This window comes from Typopeltis vanoorti, chromosome 10, assembly GCF_054136105.1.
Source record: "Typopeltis vanoorti isolate ZY-2024b chromosome 10, IOZ_Tvanoo_1.0, whole genome shotgun sequence".
Lineage (NCBI taxonomy): Eukaryota > Metazoa > Arthropoda > Arachnida > Uropygi > Thelyphonidae > Typopeltis > Typopeltis vanoorti.
This window is the reverse complement of record NC_143558.1, coordinates 48,902,853-48,927,104: the sequence shown is the minus strand read 5'-3', so window position 1 is coordinate 48,927,104 and position 24,252 is coordinate 48,902,853. Positions and strand designations below refer to the sequence as shown.

The window sequence follows — 24,252 nt, the reverse complement described above, 5'->3', positions numbered from 1 at the left end:
TTATCCATTTAAAATCTCTGAACTTAAATATTTTACCCAAGTGATGTGTTGTCACCATTTGACAAATGAAAAAAAAATTTTTTTTCACTGAACAAAAAAATATTTTTGAAAACATCACACGTTTCTATATACTTAAATTTCTATACTGAATAATAGACAGAGCACCAACATTAGATGTTTTAGCAGAACAACCCATTCTCATTAAATAAACATATCTAGAATTCTTCTGTACCTTAATACTTTAAATAATCAGTAATTACCAGAGTGCATATACTCACATCACATGTCATCTTGAAATTATTTAGTTTATTTTCAATAAAGCTGATAGTCTCGGCAAATGAAGATTGAAACATAATACAAGATACTCTATCTGCATATTCTGAAATCTGAGATAAGTCAAAAAGAAATCTGCAAAAGAAATTGTGATATTAATAAACAAATATATGTAAAACAGGAATAGTGTTTTGAAAGAAGGTCATTAATGTTACTATGAGCTAAATCATAAAGTAAAAAATTAATTAGAATTAAGTTGAGCTCGTGGAGAGACTTCTCACTAGCATATTTAGAAGAAATCAAATAGATTTGTTTTTTTTTTGGTTATTTTAGTATTAAATACAAATCCTCAGTTTCTTATAAATGTGTCAAAAATTACACTTAGTCTAAAATTAATTTTCTGGATTTGCAATTATGAAATCATTAAAATTTTAGCTTTTTAATTAAACACAACTATATATATAATGGGATGAAATTATATAATCTAATTCAAATAGTAATAATTATCACTTTTTTATTTCCATTATTGTTAAATAAAAAACTCATGGGTCTAACTAACCTCCATATCAAACTTTTACAAACATCTATTTCCTACACAGGATTTGAACCTGCAAACTTGTATGTAAATGGTTTGTTTACATATTTACTTTTGACTTGATTGACTTATGCTTATTCAAACCAAACACCTGCTCCAAACAAGTCACAGAAATTATCCTCTCTCACATGAAGGCCTTGATCCTATCCAAAATCCTCTGTGCACTTTCCAAGCCCTGGTTCAGCAGAAATTATATCAAAGCAGTCAAAGAAAAACATTTAGCTTACTGCAGTTGGATCACTTCAAGAACCCCCCCCCCCAGCTTCATACTCAGTCTATATGAAAGCATGCAACAAATGCAGGAGTGAATAGCAGATCTAAACTTGATTTTACAAAGGAAAACAGTAGAAAACTTGATCCTGTCCAAATGAAAGCCATGTTTTCCAGTCCCTTACTAAAGTCATTGGATGCAATTTCTGCTCACCTGCACTTCTACCTCTTTCTCATTCTGATGATACCACTGTTACTTCACCCAAGGATAAAGCTGACTCCCTAGCATCACTCTTTTCCTAGAACTCCTGCATAGATGACAAGACAAATTGCCTCACACAATAATACATTTCCAAGGTGGAAACGCAGAGGAGAAATAGTGGCAGTGGTTTTGAGACAGTATGGTATGAAGTAGAGGTGGAAAGAAAAATACTTAGTTGGGTGCTGCTGTAGACCTGTAGAAGGCAATGAGAAGAAAATGTGTGAGCAAATTTTTGAGCCATTATGGGCTGGTGATCATGTAATATAAAGCCTTTCCCAGCCAAGTCATCCCCACCTACCCATTGTATGGCATGTTTCCACAACTGGGGCTCTGGAAGATGAGTATTGCTGCCTTAAATGCATCTTTTCCCTAGTTGTGCCAACTAAACCTTTATGTGGTAGATGTCTTTCATTATCCAGTAGAACACCACCACTCTGTTTTTTGAAGGTGTGAAGTGGCTACTGCTATGTTTCATCCCTAGAGTAGGGACTAAGATTTCTGTCGCCCCCCCCCCGTCCTTTTTTTTCCACATGCAGTGCGAGTGATCGCCTTACTGGGCATTCTCAACACACTGTTATCATTATTCAACTAAGCGGCCAGTTTCTGCTTCATTTGAGGGCAGAGCAGTAAAGCAGTTTTTCGCAGGCTGGCTGCCAAATAATGCATGGGACCAAACCCAATGGTAATGCATCTGTTGGAGGCTTCCTGATCAGCTGATGAATAATCCTGAGTCTGTTTACCCTGTCACGTCATGGCTGGAGGGAGGTCGGGTCAGTGGTATGCAGGGGGGGCACTGTCCAAGGCCACACTTGGACTGGAGTCTGGGCACTTTCTGTGTGTAAGTTATGTGCACAAGTCCCTCACCTCAGCTGAATGCCTTTATCACCCACTCTACACGTGATGGTCAATCATATAAACACTAACATTTTAACTGCAGATGCAAAAAAATCTCCCATGAAAAAATAACAAAAAGTATCTAAAAATGTGAAAAAATACAACAAAAAAAATTGGAATAAATAATAAAAATATGCCCCAATCGCAAAAACTTTTTCCAACACACTTTTCAATTTAACCAACACTCAACGTATTAATATAAACAAACATCAATGATATACAACACCACTTATAGACATCAAAACCTGATCTCTTTTTCATGGTAGAACCTCAACTAGCATCCTCCATGGCCACTGTCCCAACTAAATCCTGCATGATGCATTCTGCAAAAAGGGAGGAACATGCGCTTTTGTAAAATCTGATATCCTTTGTCAAAGGCTATCCAACTTGGAATCCACTTTTTTATTTGCTTTGACTCAAGATTTCCTTACTTCACTTTACAGCCTTCATTATCTGCCTTAACCATTTCCCTAACTCTGACTACCTATCACTAAAAACTGATTTCTTATAAACTATTAACTCAATTGTGAGATTATCCTCCTAGGGATGTTAACATCCATAACACAAACTGGCTGCCCTACTCCAACTTTACAAATCAAGCTGGAAGGGAAGCTGAATTGTTTGCCATTAAATCATAACCTAACACAATAGTTAATCTACCAACCAGAAAATCAGACACCCCTCATCATTCTTCTAACATTCTGGATCTTTTCTTAATTATCACTCCATCCAAACACACTGTGGATCCTTCTCTACAGATTGTCCTCTCAGCCAATCTCAGCCCTGTATGGCACTAAGTAGAAAGACAAGAGTCATCCCTGTAAGTTGCAAATGAAAGATGAGCAAGGAGCTTCTTTGCATGAAAGGTGGTTGGACTATGGAATATATTGCCTGATAGGGTGGTGAGAGAGCACAAACAGTGAACAAGTTTCAGGAATGTATGATAGATGAATGTTGTCTAAGATGGGGTCCCGACAATGATCCTTCTCAACAGTTTGTCCTCCCAGCCAATCTCAGCCCTGTATGGCACTAAGTAGAAAGACAAGAGTCATCCCTGTAAATTGCAAATGAAAGATGAGCAAGAAGCTTTTTTGCATGAAGGGTGGTTGGACTGTGGAATATATTGCCTGATAGGATGGTGAGAGAGCACAAACAGTGAACAAGTTTCAGGAATGTATGATAGATGAATGTTGTCTAAGATGGGGCCCCCACAATGAGTCTTGTGACTCCATGAAGGTCCTGAATAATAATCCCAGCATCAAATATGAAAACAAACAGACAAACTTAAATATAGAAACAAACAGATAAAATAAATTAAATATGCTAAATTACCAAGGACTATAAATCTGAAAATAAACCCCAACTCAACATCACCAGAGTTAAAGATCAGTACTATCAACGTAAGAAGCCTGAGTGGCAAAGAAATGGAGCTAGCTGAGGAATTAGATAAGTACCAGATCGACATAATAGGGGTGACTGAAACAAAAAAGACCAAAACTGGTGAGCTCTTTCCGAGCAATAAATACAAAATGTTATATTCAGGCAATGACAATCAAGGAAAAGAAGGAGTAGCCATAGCATTCAACACAAAATACGAGGCTAATCTTCTTGAATGGCAGGCAGTCTCAAGTAGAGTAATGTGGGCAAATATGAGAATGGGGAACTGGACAATGAGACATATTTGTGCCTATGGTCCCACAGAAGGTTCTACTAAGGTAGAAGTGGAGGAATTTTTTGAGACTTTAGAAAAAGCAACTGACATAATGAAAAATGAAAAGTTGGTCCTGTTGGGGATCTAAATAGCAGAGTAGGAAATGATTGTGAGACATACAAAAATATTTTGGGAAAATTTGGAGAAAAGAGCAAAGCTAATAATAATGGCAAATATCTGTTGGATTTCTGCTCAGGACATGGACTGGTCATTACTAACACCATGTTCCAACATAAAAATGTGCACAAATTCACATGGAGAGAAGAGGCTAGGAATAAGAAAAGTCTCATTGACTATGTTATTGTTGATAGTGATGTTTTCTCCCTGGTGCAGGACACCAGAGTGTACAGAGGATTTGAAATTGGAAGTGATCACTATTTAGTCTTGAGCAGGATAAAATTGAATTTCATATTGAAAAGAATAACATGTAAGAAAGTTTTAAAGCGAATAAAAGTTGAGCAGCTCTCAGATGTGAACTGTAGACTAAAATACACAAAGATTATTAAAGAAAAAATGAAAGCGTTTGAGAACAGGAATCAAACCTTGGAGATTCAGTGGAAAACTCTAAAGAAAACATTGATTGATTCTACCAGAGAGGCATGTGGTGAGGTTGTTTGTAAGGATAAAAAAATTAGAACTCCCTGGTGGACACAGGAAGTTAAAGAAGCAGTGAAGGAAAAGAATAAAGCATACCAAAAGTTCCTGGCAAATAAGTCAGCTTGTGCTCTTAGAGAATATAGAGACAAATGCAAGAATGCTAAACACTGTGTAAAACTAGCTAAACAAAAGTCATGGGAGGACTTTGGCAAGAATATAGAAAATAAATATCAAGAAGGCGGCAAAATATTCTGGAGGTTGCTGAAGAAACTTAAGAATGGAGGAAAGAGTACTGTAAAAGGAATTAGAGATGATAAAGGTGACATGAAAACGGGAGAAAAAGATATCCTTGAAGTATGGAGTAATTACTTTGAAAAACTGCTAAATGAAACAAGCAGCGATGACAGCACAGTGGTAAAAAACACTGACCAGGCATGCAGTCAGGAATACATATCCATACTTGAAGTAGAAAAAGCCATCAAAGACTTGAAATGTGGAAAGGCAGCAGGAGTAGATGATATTCGACCAGAAATGCTGAAGTATGGTGGTATAAGAGTATTACAGTGGCTGCACTGCATAGTTCAGAAAGCCTGGACAGAAGGACGAATTCCCGATGATTGGAGTAGAGCTCTCATAGTACCCATATATAAAAAGGGAAATAAAACTGCATGTGAGAATTACAGAGGTATTTCCCTACTGAGTGTTCCTGGCAAGATCTATGCAAGTATACTTGAGAAACGGTTGAGAAGAATTGTGGAAGAAAAGCTTGGTGAAGAACAAGCTGGATTCAGGCCAAATAGAGGCTGTCAGGATCAGATCTTCACTTTACGACAAATAGTCGAGAAAGCATGGGAATATAACAAAGATCTGTATTTAAGTTTTGTCGATCTGGAAAAGGCATATGACAAGGTGCCAAGAGAGAAGCTATTCAATACGCTGCAGTTATATGGTGTGAATGGGGCATTATACCAAGCAATACTTAGTCTTTATTTGAGTTGTAAGTCAGCAGTCAGAATTGAAGGAAGTACAGGAAGATGGTTTAATGTTAAATCTGGTGTGAGACAAGGATGTACATTATCCCCTCTGTTATTCATTATCTATATGGATCACATTATGAAGGAAAGTGGTATTAAACATGATATCAAAATTGGAGATGTTAATGTCAGCTCTTTGCTTTATGCAGATGATGTTATACTTCTAAATAAATCTGCTACAAGTCTGCAAGATTCTCTGACTAAATTGAATAGCTGTTGTAATAGATATGGTATGAAGGTCAGCAATAAAAAGACAAAGACAATGAAAATAGGCAGAATCATTGAAAATGTCAACTGTGTTGTGAATGGAGAACCTGTGGAACAAGTTAAACATTTCAGCTATTTAGGCACGATTTTTACTGAAGATGGTAAATTAAATATAGAAATAGACAACAGAATCAGCAAAGCTAGTATGGTAGGAAGTCAATTGAATAAATTCATATGGAATAAGAGAGAAATTAGTCTGAACACTAAATTAGCTGTATACAAGACAGTGTTCAAACCAGTTTTAACTTATGGATCTGAGAGCTGGGTCAGAAGTAAAACACTTGACCAAAGCCTGGAGACCACGGATATGAGAGTCCTGAGAAAGATTAGAGGCGTGAACAGATTGCATCAATGGCAATATCACATTAAAAATGAGGATATTATGAAAGAACTTGACATTGTCAGCATCCAGGAATGTGTTAGCAGAGCTAATCTCAGGTGGTATGGTCACTTAAATAGAATGGGATTGGAAAGATTAGCAAAACAAGTGTTTTCTGCCAGGTTGCCAGGAAAACGACCCAGAGGAAGACCAAGATATACTTGGATTGGTACGGTACAGTGTGCCTTAGACGATAGAAATATAAGATCGGATAATGTTGGAGTCTTGACAAGTAACAGACTGATTTGGAGGAAAATTGTAGATAAGTAATAATTAATAATGATGTAATTTTTTTCATGTAGTACTATCATATCCTATACACCCCTTGAGGGTACATGGCAGGAATTTGATGATGATGATGACCAAGGACTATTATTACAGAAAACAGTACCCCAGTGTTGGAAGCAGATGAGGTAGTTCAAATAATGAGTGCTCATTTCACTAAGATCTATCAACCTGGTGTATGCAACATACTGCACAGTGCTTTCACCACGTTGGATGAAAAGATAGAGGTGTGTGTGACAAGGAGGTTCAAGGCCTGCTGCATAACCTGGATAAGAATTTGGCAATTGGAACAGATGGATAATCATCAGATATACTCATACTAAAAGAATGTTCAGTCAAGCTGGCTAAGCCTTTGATATGTTTGCACATGAGTCATAGCTCAGGAAGTTCCCACAGGAATGGAAAGAATGTACGATAATCCCATTGCACAAAGGTGGTGCAAAGACTGATATGTGTCTACTATCGACCCATCAGTATCTCTGGAGTAACTGTAAAGATTTTAGAGAAGCTGGTAAGACCTTGCCTACAGAATTGGGTGGACAAACAAGATATACTTTGCAAGGAACAGCAAGGGTTTACTAAACGAAAGTCATGTCTGAGTAATTTCCTCATATTTTGTAATAATGTTACAGCTGAGTTGGATAAAGGGAATGAATATATTAAAATATGTTGGCATCTGATAGGATACCACAAGAAAGGCTGTTGCATAAACTAGAGAATATGGGATTGGAATACAAACTATTGGCTTTGATAAGTGGGTGGCTGATGGTCAAGAATGGGATCAGTTGTTGGACCATTCTTGTTTAATCCATATACATTAATGATATTGGAAAGGAGCTGATGATGAAAAGATAGGCAGGGTAATTAGAGATGCTGCTGATATACAGCATTTACAGGATGATGTCACTATCCTGAAAGTGAGAGCAGACAACACTAGCTATCAATTCAATGTTAGTGAGTGTAAAGTTATGCACCTTGGCACGAACAGATATCTGACAGCATATTATGCTGACAGGATTGTACTTAGTGTGACAGATGAGGTTAGAGATCATTGAGTTAATGTGGATAGAAAGTTGAAGTTCAAAAGTCATATAACAAAAATTGCAAATACAACTCAGAAGATAATCGTGATGTTGAAACGAACATTCAGATATGAGGATATAGAAATTATTTTACCTCTTTACAAAGAACTGATACAACTGCATCTGAACTACAGTGTGCAGATTAGATCTCCTGGGTTCTAAAGGGATAAAGAAGTTGTGGAAAAGCTGCAAAGAAGAATTACAAAAATGATATCTGAATTACGGAATGTAGATTATGCGAATAGATAGGGATCATGCAGACTGCAGACATTAGCACACAAAAGAAAGAGTTGATATGAAAGCTCTAAACTTTTGAAAGGGCATTATAGGAATATAGATTTTTCTCTCATAGAACCATGAGTGAGTGAGTAGAACACTTTGCCTGTTGAAGTAGTGGATATCTAGATGAGTTTAAGAGAAGGTATGATAACTGGTGTGAAAGATGTATGGCCTCCCTCAACGAGTCCTCGATTCCCTAGAGGTTTAATAATACTACTAATAAGAAAAACCTCAACTGAGTCCCAAGACTCATCACTAGAGTCCACTCTGCACTATATGATCCACCATCTACACACTGTACAATCCCTATAAAATGCTCAGTATTTGACTCTTAACCGCATTGCTTACTGAAGAGCTTGCCTGTTTTGCAAGTATTTAAAAAAAAAAAAAAAACTACCTCCATGTGAGACCAGTTAACTCATCGGTAACAGAAAAAGCCCATATAAAATTCTCTCAGAACAAGAATCAAGCCCAATCAAAAGGCACATGATTCACCATTCTCCAAATGGAACTATGAAGAAGATTCAAATTAAACTGAGGATTAGAATGGTATTCTAACACAGTTATGTGAGGAGAAAGAAGTTCACTTTATAAATGTGTGGGATGAATTTGAAGGATGAATGGAGCTGATTAAAAGAGATAAACTACATATAAATGGATTGAGTGCAAATCAGCTGAAGAAACTGTTACTGCAAGATAAAACTGAAGTGAATGAAAGAACTGAGAAAGCAAGCAATAATACAGAAGATTAGGAGAGTTTGTTTCTGAATGGAGAAGTAAGTAGCATGAGTAGAGAATTTGAGAGAGAGAGAAGGACCACAAGACAGACCGTGAAATGAGAGAGGGGGTTAGGGTAGAGAGACACTGTGTGAGAAGTGTAGATGATGGTTACAGGAGTGGATGTGTGAGTCTGCAAGAAAAGATTAAGACAGTCAAGGATGTCGGAGTAATATTTAGGCCAGGAGAGGTATAATATCAGTATTAATACAGAGGAATGGTGAGGAGAATATGGAAGAATGATAGCAGAGAAATGAGGGATCAATGGGACTTGTTATAGAACCAGAAATGAGCTAGTGTGTGTGTGTGTGTGTGTGTGTGTGTGTGTGTGTGTGTGTGTGTGTGTGTGTGTGTGTGTCAGGTTTACGAATACACAAAGTATCTGAAATAAAGGGATTGAAATTGTAGCACTAACAGAGTTCATTCGCTTCAAAATTGTCAGAATAATTGAGACATGGTTGGATGAGGATGATATTCTACATGAATACAGATGGAGGGATATATAGTTTAGAGAAGACAGACAGGTCAGGAAAGGAAGTTCTGATATGTCTATATCAGAATTTCTGCAAGAAAGGGATATATGTGGAGGCAGGTAATTATGACAAATTCAGGAGATGGCTTGATTTCAGCTATATCATAGAATGAGAAATTGGATGGGAAGGAAATCAGTGCTGCTTAATCACTACTCAGGAACTATCTGGCAATGTCTGAGTGTATTCCAAGGTCAGGAAATTAAATAAGGATAGGTTACAATGGATGAATGAAGAGATGATGCATGCAATCTTGAATAAAAAGGCATTGTAGAGGCATTGATTATTGTCACACAAGATGTGTGACAATAATCAGTCACATGAGAAATAAAAAAGAAGAAAGGAAGGCGACTCTTTGGTAAGGGTAACAAAAGGGCAATAAACAGCAGCTAGCAAATAAGACAGATAAAAAGAAATCTGGAGTTTTTTCAATATGTGGCTAGTAGAAGAAAGAATGATTATGGAAGAATGGCGTCAAGAAGGAAGGGAAAAGTGAGTTTACCATGGCTTGGAAAAAAAAAAAAAAAAAAACACTTTAGCTTTGCACTCTGCCTGTATTAAACCTTGCAACCCCTGATCTTGTTCCCTTGCCATTATATACTTGCTTTAATCCTAAGTTTTAAAAGAGGTAAACCGTGAGTAGACATAACTATACATAATAAATAACGGAAAAACTCACGTAGAAATATTATTTAATAGTATAATTTTCGCCTGTGTGTCACAGGCATCTTCGGTACAATTAGGCACAAAAATTAAACACTAACTGACAATTCCAAAAAGCACCACCTAAGTAGCTGGTGTAAGATAACTAAAAAGGTCAATAACTTTCCTAAAAAAAAAAAAAATTTAATACAATAAAAAGTTAGGAAAGATTAGCTGATTTGTAAAGTACTATCTCCCATAAAGGGGATAGACGTAAGCCGTCGGATCTGTTTAAGTTAGGAGAATGAAGTAGAGTTTCACATGCTTCTTTATAAAGGCGTTCCATGAGAAACTGACTTTTGTGAAGAACTCTTGTCTTTCTCCAATGAACTCTGTGTCTAGTGAAGATGGCATGTTCTGCAAGTCCAGACTTTTCAGGTTTAAAGTATTCAATATAAGATTGGTGTTCTTCTAGCCGAATGGAGGCAGATCTTCCCGTTTGTCCGAAATAACATAATCCACAAGAGCACGGAATCTGGTAGACACCTGGATGATTAAGATGTGGAAGCTTGTCCTTTGGAGAAGCGAGAAAGGTGGAGATTTTTCTAAACGGTCGAAAGGCAACAAAAATATTCAGTGGTTTTAAAATTTTTGCTATACGTTCACTGATGCCTTGTATATAAGGGATGGTAATGCGCGTTATTTCCTCTGTGTTTGAAGAGGGAGACATATTAAATCTACTCAAAGTTCTTTTAATGAAGCAATTCTTATAGCCATTAGATAGAGAGGAAGAAGTTATATATTGTAGTTCTTTCTGTAAAAGATTGTCTGAAGAACAAAAGGAGTGGGCCCGATGAACCAGTGTTTTAATAGTTCCTGCCTTTTGACTGGGATGGTGATGAGATTCCGCATGGATATAATGGCCTGTATGAGTCTTCTTTCTATAAACTGAGAAATGTAGGTTACCATCTGGTTGGCGAAGAATTAGAAGATCTAAAAAGGCTAACTGCTTATTTGATTCTACTTCTAGGGTAAACTTGATCCTAGGATGAAATGCGTTTAACTTATTGAGAAATTGTTGAAGTTCATCAGAAGAGCCATTCCATACAGCAAAAATGTCATCGACATATCTGAACCAATGAGTAGGTCTGGGAGAAATATTGTCAAAGATACGTTGTTCAAAATGTTCCATAAAGAAATTGGAGATAGCAGGAGAGAGAGGATTACCCATTGCTGTTCCTTCAATTTGTTGATACAACTTATTTTTAAAAGAAAAATAACCAGAATTTATTACAAAATCAAATAAGTTTACAATGTCTGAAGGAAATTCCTGTTGTAGTAATTCAATACTTTCCGAAAGAGGCACATTTGTAAATAAAGAAACAACATCTAAACTGATCATGATATCAGAAACGTCCAAATGAAGATCTGAAATTTTATTTTTAAAATCCAAAGTATTTTTTATATAAGTATCAGTTCTTCTAGTTGAAGAGGAGAGTAAATTAGATAAAAATTTTGAGATTTTGTAAGTTGGGCAACCTATACAATCTACGACTGGTCTTAACGGAATGCCTGGTTTATGAACTTTTGGAAGACCATACAATCTAGGTGGACGACCGAAGAAGGTTTTAAGTTCATAAACCAGGTATTCCGTTAAGACCAGTCGTAGATTGTATAGGTTACGTCTATCCCCTTTATGGGAGATAGTACTTTACAAATCAGCTAATCTTCCTAACTTTTTATTGTATTAATTTTTTTTTTTTTTTTTTTTTTTTTTTTTTTTTAGGAAAGTTATTGACCTTTTTAGTTATCTTACACCAGCTACTTAGGTGGCGCTTTTTGGAATTGTCAGTTAGTGTTTAATTTTTGTGCCTAATTGTACTGAAGATGCCTGTGACACACAGGCGAAAATTATACTATTAAATAATATTTCTACGTGAGTTTTTCCATTATTTATTATGTATTGCTTTAATCCTTTATCCAAGTATAAGCAAACAAGTTTGCGCCTGAACTATTTTCAGGACTGGGGCAACTCGTGGTAAATATGGTATGACTTCACATCACTTGCCTTAGTATCCAATAATGCAAAGCACGCATCTTTTCAGACATGTATAATGCTATGCTTATGGGAAGGATCACTTCACTACCCAGACCAGTTTCGACCTTTATTGAGGTATCATGTGGGAGCCAGATCCAGAGGTGAGGTGATACCAAGGTTGAAGTAATGCAGAAGTCATATTTTTATATACGAGTTGCTAAAAGGTGTCTCACCTTATTATTATAATACTCTGGATTAGTGATAATGGCAGAAGAATTAAATTTAGACAGAAAAGATTGACAATAATTTGGAAATGAGTGACATTTCTGCAAAGATAGTTCCAAGAATTTTGCATGAAGATTAAAAGTAGTAACATCTTGATGTTTGTTCTAATATTCCTTCACAGTTGGCTGCTTTTAAAAGAGATTACTGGTGATGAAACTTTGTGCTTTCAGTATGATCCTGAAACAAAACATCAAAGCATGCAAAGAAAACATCATCTTTATCTAGACCGAAGAAGGTGCAAATGTAAATTTTAAATCGATAAAACTTGTTTGTTTTTTTAATCATAAGGGCAGAGTTCACTTTGAATTTGCCCACACATGGCACTGATGTGCTATAGGTATTGTGGCCTTTTGTGTGTGGATCGGATCAGATCATATATATATATATATATATATATATCATTAAACAAGGACAAATAGGGAATAACACTGTTGTTTAGAAGTGCTAGAATGTTACATGAAGCTGTTTGTAAGAAGAGACCAGAATTTTGACCACAACTAGATCATTCATCATGACAATGCCTGCACATGATGAAATAGCTGTCCTCCTTATTCACCAGACTTTAGATTTTTGCCTTTTCCAAAAATTGAAGAATGTCTTGAAAGGATGTAGATTTTCTGATATTCATCATGTGGAGACAGTAATACAAACCATTCCAGAAGACATGCTCCAGGAATGTTTTAGCAGCTCCATAAATGTTTAATCAGATGATGGCAGCATTGCCCAACCAAGCATTGTATCACAAGGGGATTACTTCAAAGCTGATAGTAGTTACTCTATGGGTAAGAAAATACAGCTTTCATGTGTGCATTCTGGAAATTCACACCTCATTATCAAGTATTTCCATATATGGCAACCCAAACAAAAACAATTGCATATTATTTGGGAAATTCAATCTAATTGAAAACTGATTGCAAGAATACAGTCTTGGCGTCATGTAAGAAAATTTTTCTGAAGTTTTACTTATATCTAAAGCAATAAAATAAATAAATAATAAAAAAAAAAAGCTTTTATTTAAAACTTTTCAAAATTCTATACAAACAACATTTATAATTTAACACATATTCAGATAATATTAAGCTATAGTTTTTAAAATAATAAAAAAGCATGCATATTTCTTTCATGTGAGATTCTGCTAGAGCAGAAATAATCAATATTGTTATGATTAGTTCTAAAAATAAATAAACACTCGATCATCTAGACACAGGTGATTTAATAACACTTAACTCAAACATTTTGATATGATCATAACAGATCATCAGTAATTTCAACAAAGTAGAATACAACAATGAATTTCAAAAGATATAAGCTCTGCACTAGCATAATACAATATAATAGATAACAAAGTGTGATCTAAAACAAAATATATGCAGTCTTCTTTTCCTACATTAGCCAATTTCTATCTTGAGCATCCAGAATATTCCTTACTCTCTTTCACATAACCTCAGCCTTCATTTTGGGTATACTACGTGGTTAATGGTTTTGCCACATGTTCTATCCTCATTCCTAACCTACCATACATCCCTACAAATTCACCATGGAAACAAAAAAGGACAAAAAATTAGCTTTTGTGGACTCCACTCCTGCTCTCTTTCTAGTATGATGACTACTTGTTTATCATAACCCCTTTCACTGTATTATATACAGCAAGATTTGGCACATCATCCTTCTCAAAAAGGTGTCATCAAAACTCTGCTGAATAAAGTTCAAGTCATTTGCTCAGCCCTTATGATCTTAAACAAAAACATTATAACATCCAGCTTACCATGCAGAACAGCTTCTACATAATATGCTGTCAACGATATCTCTTATCTTTGACAAGATCCCATATCTCTTTCCCTCTTCACAGTGCATCTTTGACTCTTCTAAGCCTATTTTTATAGGCTTGTGCCTATAATCGACACAAGAGTGTATAGAGTTCCAATTCCTTATGTTGCTGGCATGTCAGAACCTATTTTGATGATCAAGAAATATAATTTAGTTCTGGTGTTTTATCCTGTCAACAACCTCTCCACCAAGCATAAATGGTTTCAACTGTTTCTCCTTTTCTGTTGAGAAAAGACTACAAGACCATCAATCTTATGTCATCTATAAGGATGCTGGAAAAGTTTGGTCTAGCAGAGCATGGAGATAACACTGATCATAGAATCTTCTGGTCTAAAAGTTGTTTACTACACCAGTCTCATTTTAAATTTGAGTGTTTGATAAAATAATGAGGAAATGCTACTGTTCATCATCATCATTGCACATTGATCCAATGCCCATTGGTAGGTGATGCTTGTTTCACCATTCTTTGCCATTTCTCTCTGTCCATTGCCAAATGAATCAAAGCCTTTCCATGCCACTCTTTCACATCATCTATCCACTCTCGCCTTGGCCATCCTCTTCTATTTATACTGTCCATTGTACCAAGAAACAAGGATTTGATCTTTCTACTGTTATACATTCTGCAGATATATCCAAAACACTTAAGTTTCCTTTGAATTATTTTCTGTATTAGATTTTCTTTGCAATACAATTCTTTATTTGCTACTTTTTGCACCCATCCAATTCGTAGAATCTTTCTATAACATGTTCTTTCACAAACCAATATTCATTTCCCAGAGTCTTTGACCACAGAGAGCACTTAGGAATATGCGTGTTTTTTGAAATCTGAATTTTGAAAAGTAAATCAGTGATTTACTTTTCCATATATAGGAGAGGGATACACAGTAGTATATTTGGATTTTGCAAAGGCTTTTGATAGTCAAATTAGAGTGGATGGGTTTGGATATTAGATTAGTGCATTGGATCAGAGACTGGCTATCTCATAGGTACCAGCAAGTTGTATATGGGGAAGCAATATCCTGGAAGAGGAAAGTCACTAGTGATGTGCCTCAGGGTCTGTTTTAGGGCCACTGCTGTTTAACTGTATGTTAGTGATATTGGCAAAGATTTGGATGGAGATATTCAGTTGTTTGAGATGATGCAAAGTTGGGACGAACTATGAAGAGTAGAGTAGAGAAGATGGATGTGGCCTTACAAGAAGACTAGAATAAATTGAGTGAATGGCCACAGGAATGGGGATGCGAGTTCAATGTTGCAAAATGTAAGGTTTTAAAATGTGGAAAATAAAGATGGAATGTAGAATTTATTCTTGGTGGAGATATATTGTTGGAGGTGGAGGAAATAAGAGATCTTGAGGTGATAGTGGATAATGATCTAAAATTTATGGGACCCATTGCCAAAATTGTGAGGCCAACACAAAGAATTCTGGGAATGATGCAGAGGACATCAACTTGTGTAAGGAGATTCTTGTTCCATTGTATAAGGCTTTGATTAAGCCACATAAGGACTACCGTGCCCAAATTTGGTCACCTGGTTTTCAAAAGGATGAAGAGATGTCGGAAAGGGTCCAGAGGAGATAGACTGATGTAGTTTCTGACCTCTGGAATGTCAAATATGAGGAAAGGTTGAGAAGATGTAATTTACAGAGAGTCTAATGATAGGAGGAAGAGGGGAGATATGATAGAGACCTACAAATTAGTAAGGGGTTGTTACACGTTCAATGTTGGAGAGGTTCTACAGAAAACAGTGGGAGATCAGGGAAGAACCAGAGGTTATCGCAGAAGTGTATAAGGAGAGTGTGAGCAGGGGAGTGAAAAGCAGGTTTTTTGCATGCAGTTGTGAATGATTGGAATGTTTTGCCTGAGAGTTTGGTGTCTGCAGAGAATTTTAGTGTGTTTAAGACCCAGTATGATGAGTTGTGTGTATGACAAAAGGACCTCCTAGATGAGTCTTTGACTCCATGGGGCCTTGGGAAAATAATAATATCTTGTCCACTGCCTGTAGGCTTACTTTAGCTTTTCTTTTTTACAGACAAAAGATAAAAAGGTATGTGAAGTTCTTAACCTCTTCCAGCTCTTGTCTGTTGACCTTTATTTGCTTTGTCATCCTCTTCTTTCCGAATATCATTATTTTGTTTTATTGACATTCATTATCAGCCAATATCTCTTTCCTTTTTCACTTAGCTTCAGCACTGTTCTTTCTTTCTAATTCCTCTTCATCTTCTTCGATAATGACTATGTCATCTGCAAGTCACAAATTGTTTATTTTCATACCTTGAATTGAAATTCTCCTTATATTATCTTTTATGATATCCATTGTTGTTTCCAAAAGCATGATAAAGATGCTTGGGGGATATCATGTCTCCTTGTGTTGTGCCTCCTGTTCTCACAGCAGCCTCTGCATTGTCATTAATATTCTGCAAGAGACATATCATGTCTCAAAATCTGCTGCACTGTTATTATGCTAGCATGTGGCTTGTATGAAATCCATTGTTGTTCTAGTGTGTTGAATTGTCTATTTACTGATGATCTGTTATATACAGATGGAAATATTTGTTTAATAAAGTGTTATTGAATTTCTTGTGTCTATATATTTCAGTGTTTGTTATTTGTCACAAATGCCATTAAAAACTCAAAGCTAATTCTAAAGATAGCTAAACACTAAATGACTTACTGTTCTGGTTTATCAAGAGGAATTTCTGGATGCATTACCAAGTGATTCCTTATAAGTTGAAGCTCTTCTGTCATTGGACGCTTAAAAGAAATAAATTTCAGTCAAGATAATTTAAATTCTCATCTTTATTTGTGAAATTGATGATTTCCATTTTCATTTAAACAACAGAACAGCCTATTTAAACTCAGAATAGATGATTTATTATTTGGGCACCCTAGCACCCATTGCAAGAAGCACATGCAATGACTATCATACTTTTCTTTACACTCATTCACCAATCATTTTGAATGCTACTTGAACATTCAAACAAGATGCATGGGTAACTGAAGAACAATATGGCTTCAGCTGCCCAAGTGCCAATAAATCCCAAAACCACCTAAGCAATCGCTACTGTCTTAGGCAACTGTTCCACTCATTCACCACAAAAAAAAACAAAAAAACTTAATCCTCACAGCTTTACTAACTGCATTGTTATCACAATTTCCAGGAATGATCACTTTGTCTTTTCTCTCATTACTGCAATAAAGCAATTTTTCTGACATCTTTCTTATAAAGATATTTAGCAATCTATATATTTCTATTATATCAGCTTTTTTTTTTTTGCTTACCTTCCCAACTTTCTGGTCCATAAACCTTCAATTTCTCCTCATAGTAAACATTCCACAGATATATATCTAACTATCCTATTATCTGCCACTAAATTCTTGCTACTGCTTCTTTATTCACCCAAAAAAGAGACCATATTGGAGCACAGTAATTTAGATGCAGCCAAAAAATGACAACTGCTATATCCCCCAAACTTACAAGAACATTTCTCAATATCCCTGTAACCATTTACATTGTTTTTTAATCCCTTTTGCAATATCTCTCCTAAACTTCAATTTGCAGCCTATTACTCCCAACTTTAGCATTACCATACAAGCCCAGTATGCTAATTACTTACAACTTTACAACACAAACCCCTTCTCAGAGGAGACCATCCATGCAGGAGAAAAATTATGCTCCAAGATGGCAGAAGAAAGGCATTCCTCATGGAAAAAAGAAATAAAAGCCCTTAATATGACCAACAGTAGCAGAAAGGCATGAAACTTTATCAACAGAATTAGGAAGGATTTCACTAAACCATATGAGCATCCACAGGTAACAGCTAATCAAATTTCTCACCAGCTGCTGCTGAATGGAAAATTCACTAAAAAGCACCCAAAAAATAAGATACTTAGAACCCCAAGTGAGGAACAAAACATGATTAACTCAGACTTGACCATCACTGTTGAAAGTTTATTTTTCACTTGGTTAGAATATAATAACTTTAGTTTAATCCTTTATCCAAGTGTGAGCAAACAAAGTTTGCACCTGAAAGTATCTTCAGGACTGGGGTAAGGTGGTACAACACCAGGGCAACTCCTTGCAAAGGTGGAGCAAGCTACCAACACTCCTATCTCAGTATCTCCCATAATGCAAAACACATCTCCTTGCAGATATGTATAACGTTATGCATTAAGGGAAGGGCCACTACCCAGACTAGTTTCGACCTTTATTGAGGTCTCTTCAGTGGGAGCCAGACCCAAGTGGAGATACCAGGCAGAAGCATTAGCAGGTCATCTCTACCTATAGGAGTTGCCAAATGGTGTGCCACCCTTTTTTAATAAATTACTCTGGATTTAGAGACAGATGTTGAAAGTTTATTTTTCTCTTGGTTAGAGTATAATAAATTTAGTTTACTCCTTTATCCAAGTGTGAGCAAACAAAGTTTGCGCCTGAAAGTATCTTCAGGACTGGGGTAAGGTGGTGTTGTACCACCTTACCCCAGTCCTGAAGATACTTTCAGACGCAAACTTTGTTTGCTCACACTTGGATAAAGGAGTAAACTAAATTTATTATATTGACCATCACTGAATTCAATGCTGCCATAAACTTATTAAAACCTAGAAAATCTGCAGGCCTTTGATGATATCTATAACGAATAAATTAAGCATTTTGGAATCAGGACTAAAGAATGGTTATTAAACCTATACAACACTTGCCTCAGAACCCTAAAGATACCAACTATCTGGAGGCATGCTAAGGTGGTGGCTTGTAATTTTTCTATGATATAACTATATCACTACTCAGCAACCTCTTTAAACTCTATGAATGATTAATTTTGAATAGGCTACAACCCCTAATCAAACCCCATCTTATTGCTGAGCAGGCTGGTTTTAGACGAGGCAAATCTTGTATATCACAAATTCTCAACCTCACTCAATATATAGAAAATGGTTATGAGCAAAAACTAGCCACAGGAGCAGTCTTTGTAGACCTAACTGCAGCATACGATACCATAAACCATCTCACACTCAGAAATAAAATATACATAATAACTAGACTATCGCCTTGTCCTCCTGATCCAATCACTCTTGGAAAATAGATGCTTTTTTGTGGACCTGGGGGGGGGGGTAGAAAGAGCCACTGGGAACTAGAAATTTTATCTATGCTTATGACCTTTACCATACCTACTCAATCAAAAACTTTCAAGTCCATTGAAATTACCCCTATCACTTGCCTTAAATAGCCTAATCACATATTACAGCAGTAATCAATTAAAACAAAACCCCTTGAAAACTCAGACTGGCCTTTTCCACCTTAACAATAAGGAAGCCAATAGGAAGATACAAATTTCTTGGGAAGGCAGTAATATAGAACATTCCTGGAACCCAGTCTACCTCGGTGTGACTCTCAATTGCACTCTTTCATATAAAACACACATAAAAAAACAAAGGCAAAAGTGAATGCAAGAAACAATATACTAAGAAAGCTTACCTCCTCCAAATGGGGTGCAGACCCAAGCCCACTGAGATCTTCTGCTGAATATGCCTGCCCGGTATGGCCCAGATCCTGCCATGCTGAAAAACTTGACCCAGCACTGAATGAAAGCTGCTGCTTAATTACAGGATGCCTGAAACCAATACTACTAAGAGACCTATATACTTTGGCTGGTAATGCACCCCCTTCAATTTGAAAGTCTGCATTCTCAGCTGATGAAAGAAGCAGACAAATGAATGATGAATGCCATCCACTATTCAGCCAGACCACAGTGCTCCAAAGACTAAGATCCAAACATAGTTTCCTAACTGTTGAACCACCTAAAACCTAAAAACCCTTCAGAGACAAGACTTCAACAATGGCTTGCACTATACCCAGAGAATAATACCGGTATTCCAACAGCCGAACACTTGGACTGAAATACTTGGAAAAGTCTCAACAGACTTCAAACAACAGGATGCTGCAAACAGAACCTCATCAAATGGGGCTACCTCACTGGACCAGATAATTGCGAGTGCGTGACGACCCAGTCCATGGAACGCCTTTCTTGTCCCCTTCTTCAATCACCTTGTACCAAAGAGGACTTTATATCCTGCACAGAAAGAGCAGTTGATTACACAAGATACTGGAGGAACATCTGACCATATTTATTGTATATAACTTATGTATAGTTTATTTTTTCCTCATATTTTACTTATTAGTCCCAGTGTAATTCACCTACCAAATTTAAGTTGTTCTCATTTGTAATGTATCCTAATTTGTTGTAAATAATGTTGTACCACTTGTGTTTGGATATGAAATAAATAAACTCCCAACTTGCTAGCTTCATCAATTTCTTACCAAACCCATCAGTGTACTATACAGTTTATAATTTCTTAAATTCCGAGCTGCATAACAATACACTTTGCAACACTGGAAGGAATCCATTGTCCTTTGTCCAAAATATCATTCTTTTCAAATTCTCATGCAGGATCTCAACGTATATTGAAATCCTGAATATCCATCCTAAAAACTATCCACAAAATCGTTAACATACAAATTAGACAACAATGGTCTCCAAGTATGGAGTTCTGTGGCACACTGCTGGTCATTATATTCTCCTAGATCCTGCTCCATGATATATTACTTTTGACACCTGCTGAGCAGCCATCTTCTTTATACATCACCTTCATGTTCTAGAGCTAATACATGCTTCAGAGCTCAGACCTCTGGGGACAAGTGCTTTTATTAGACCTAGACCAACAGGACTTTGTTCTGATATGGTTAGTCAGTCCACAAATCACTGCTGTCAGTGAGAAGTAAACAGAGGATGATATATTCACAAGAATAGAATATGATGATTTTAGATTTCTTTAAAAAAAAGAAAGATGATGAAAGAGGAGATGAAGCATTACTGATGATTTCAGATTTATGTCCTCTTAATGGCTTTGAGGTCATTTGGCTCAAGAATTATGTAAGCACAAACATTAGATATTTAGTGGGCTGTCACCACAGGCCAGAAAATGTAGAAGATGATTCTGAAATGTTTAGAGATGAGCCTGTGACAGGAGAGTGATAATTTCATCTGGAAGGATGAAATTACAATGTGTAAAGAGATTAGATTTCTTGAGCTACTTAGGGATAACTACCTTATGTGCAGCATGTTGCTGAAGCAATGCACAAGATGCAAGTGTTGGATTTAGCAATATTGTCTCATACAGTAATAACAGAAAATGTCACCATAATGCTACCAAATTAGGAATAGTGATCATGTGGCTTTGACATGAGGAATAGCTAGGTAAGTACAAGTGTCACAGAATAAGAAATGTATGGAATTACAGAGCAGGAAACTATGATAAATTGTGAAAACAAATTGGTGATGTGCAATGGCTTGATTAACTAAAGGCAGAAAAAATCAGCAGTGCATGAGTCTTGGTCTGAAATCAGCTACAGCAATGTGAGATTGTATTCCTAAGGTTAGAACTATCACTAAAGTAAAGGAGAAATGGATGAATTATGCAGGAGTGTCTGAGGAAGAGAATGTTGTGAAGGAGATATAAAGAACAGGGTGTCCCTCAGCAGGATGAGGATATAAGGCACAAGGATAGTAAGGAAGGAAAAATTGGAAAATGAAAGGAGATTGGTTGAAGCAGTCAACCAAAATCCTAGAGAATGGTACAATTATATCACTAACAGAAAAAATGGTGACTATGGAAGATTCACTTTAGTTGCTTAAAATGGAATATGAGGCACACATCTGCTAATGATGCGTGGAAATGTTCAATGAGTATTTTGTTAGCATAGTTCATGTAAGGGGGTTGGGTAGAAGTAGTGCTTAATAACAATGGGAGGGAGGGAAGAAGAAAAATGTTTTAAGAATGGGAAGTGTTTAGAATATTAAACAACTTATGTTAATACAGCTGTGTGACTGGATGGGATATCATCACATATATTAAGGGAATGTACAAGAGTTGGCGGTGCTCTTGACTTGGTTTGTTCAAAGGAGTCTGGAAACAGGAACGGTCCAAGAAGGGCGGGAAGGATAAAAAATAGCACCACTGCATAAGGAAGAATCCAAGTCTGTGATGTCTAATTAAGGCCATTCTGTGTATCAGTTGCAGTGGTGAAGGTGTTAGAAATAGAAGATAAACTTGGATTGACGAGAATGGAAATCTTGTCAAAAGAGCAACATGGGTTTGTTAAGAGAAAGTTCTGCATTAACTTGGTTACATTTTATAATAAGCTTACTATTCATTTATATGATATTTATATAATATTATAAATATAAATATAAAATTATAATATTATTATAATTTTATACTAAGCTTACTGGACAGAGGAGATGTGATTTATCTGGATTTTGCCAAAGTATTTGGTATGATACACATGATAAACTACTGCTGAAAATCAGCAGGATGAGGATGGATATTTGGGACACTGCAATCCTATGCCCAGCATGCTGTGCATAGGGTTGCAGTGTCCCAAAAAAGAGAGGCAAAAGCAGGATACTACAGGGCTCTGTTCTAGGACCACTGTTGTTTAATTTGTATGTCAATAATATAGTTCCAAGTTTGAGAAGAGATATTCAGTTGTTTACTGATGATGCTAAATTAGGAAGAGATGTTTACTGATGATGCTAAATTAGACAAGTAGTTCTGATATGATGTTGTAAGAGGATATAAATAGATTGGTGCTTTGGGCTGAGGAATGCAGATATAACTTCACTGTTGCTAAGTGTAAAGCCATGCACTTTGGGCAGATATGATGGAATGAGATTTATCATGTTTAGGGAAACTTTGCTTCACAAGGTTTTGGAGATCTTGCTGGATAGAGAACTGAAGTTCAGGGGATGCATCACAAAATTATAAGATTATCCAGAAAATTGCTGTTATAATGCAAAGAATCCTAGTAAGTATGGATAAAGAAGTGGTGGTGATAGTTCCACTATATAAGGTACTAATCAAGCCTCATTTGGATTTCTCTTCAGAGATTTGATCACCTGGCTATATAAAGAAACCTTGGAATGCTTATATCTTCTTATACTCAGCATTGAGTATAAGAAGAGATTGAAGGAATGTGACCTATAGAACTTGGCAGACAGCAGAAGAGGTGATATAAATGCCAGATCAGTTGGTAAGAGGAACTTATTAGATAGATATGGAAGAATTATTGCATAGGGTAATGATAGAATGAGAGGTCATCTCCCTGGAAACTGTAGAAAGGTCATGTGAGTAAGGAAGTGAAAAGGAGCATTTTACATTGCAAATGGTGAATGAGATTAATATAAAATACTTCGTGACCACAGCACCAGTCCAGAGATACTGAATGATAGTTTTTTTTTTTTTTTTTTCCCTGTTTTATTAATGGCAATTCCCAAAATGGAGGTTTCTGTTCAACTTACGTTATATGAATACTGTGGATGGGCAGAAAGGGAAATCAGACACAGATCCACGTTGGATTTGTAAATACACCACTGTAGATTATACTCTTTAGGAAATACTTAAGATAGGAGACTGTTCCAAAAAGCATAGCAAAAGGAATGAATAAAAAATGAAGAAAATTTGTTCTCTGAGTTTGGAGTTGAACTATGAAGGATTATCAAAAAAGTTACTGCATGTGTTTTATCAGGTTTTGAGAAGTGCAGAGGAATTAATCAGACCAATACCGATTCTTATGAACAGTGACCATGGAAATAATTAAAGAAAATACAAGCAGTATAAATAGAACATCACGAGAGTTGAATGAATTGGTGAAAAACTGGTTACTAATAAACCTAACTGCTTACTTTTGTATGGAATTAAGTGTTTTCAGGAAGCACTTAGGGACAATATCCGAAAGGTAAGAATAGTCGTTGATGTTTGGTTTGCGATATGTGTCATGTTTTAGTTGTTCAGAGGTCAAGTAATGCTTTAAGAGAAAGAGCAAACTTAATTTCATGGAACCTGTTTGGTAAATATGTCACATTAGAGAAGAAATTACACTCTGTCCAAAAAGAAACTGAACTTTTCGCAAAATAGAAGAAACTAGTGCCGCCACCTGTTGTATCGTTTTATTGTCAAAAGCGGCAACCTTCATTAGTGTTGTGTCAACTGTTTATAAAATTTGTTTCATTAGAAGCCGAGTTATAATGCCAAGAGTGACAGTGTATTTTGATGAATAGTCGGAAAATGAGTTTCAAACAGAGAGCTGCGATTGACTTTTGTGTTAAACATGGTAAAAGTTTTACCGAAATGCTTCAAATGCTTTAAAAAGCATATGGTGATGAATGCTTATCCCATACTTAAGTTTATGAGAGTTTAAGCAATTTCAAAGTGGTCATGAGACACTTGAG

The 24,252-nt window shown here is 36.2% G+C and overlaps 1 protein-coding gene across 1 annotated transcript in view; it reads right to left on the bottom strand.

Moving 5' to 3' along the window:
• Window positions 1–24,252, bottom strand: part of LOC150102406 (uncharacterized) — a 357,402-nt gene that overhangs the window by 168,071 nt on the left and 165,079 nt on the right. Inside the window, exons 11-12 of the mRNA XM_090399570.1 lie at window positions 16,641–16,720; window positions 279–408 (exon numbers count right to left, since the gene is read on the bottom strand). Coding sequence (XP_090255696.1) covers window positions 279–408; window positions 16,641–16,720 — 210 coding nt within the window. The remainder of the gene's footprint in view (window positions 1–278; window positions 409–16,640; window positions 16,721–24,252) is intronic.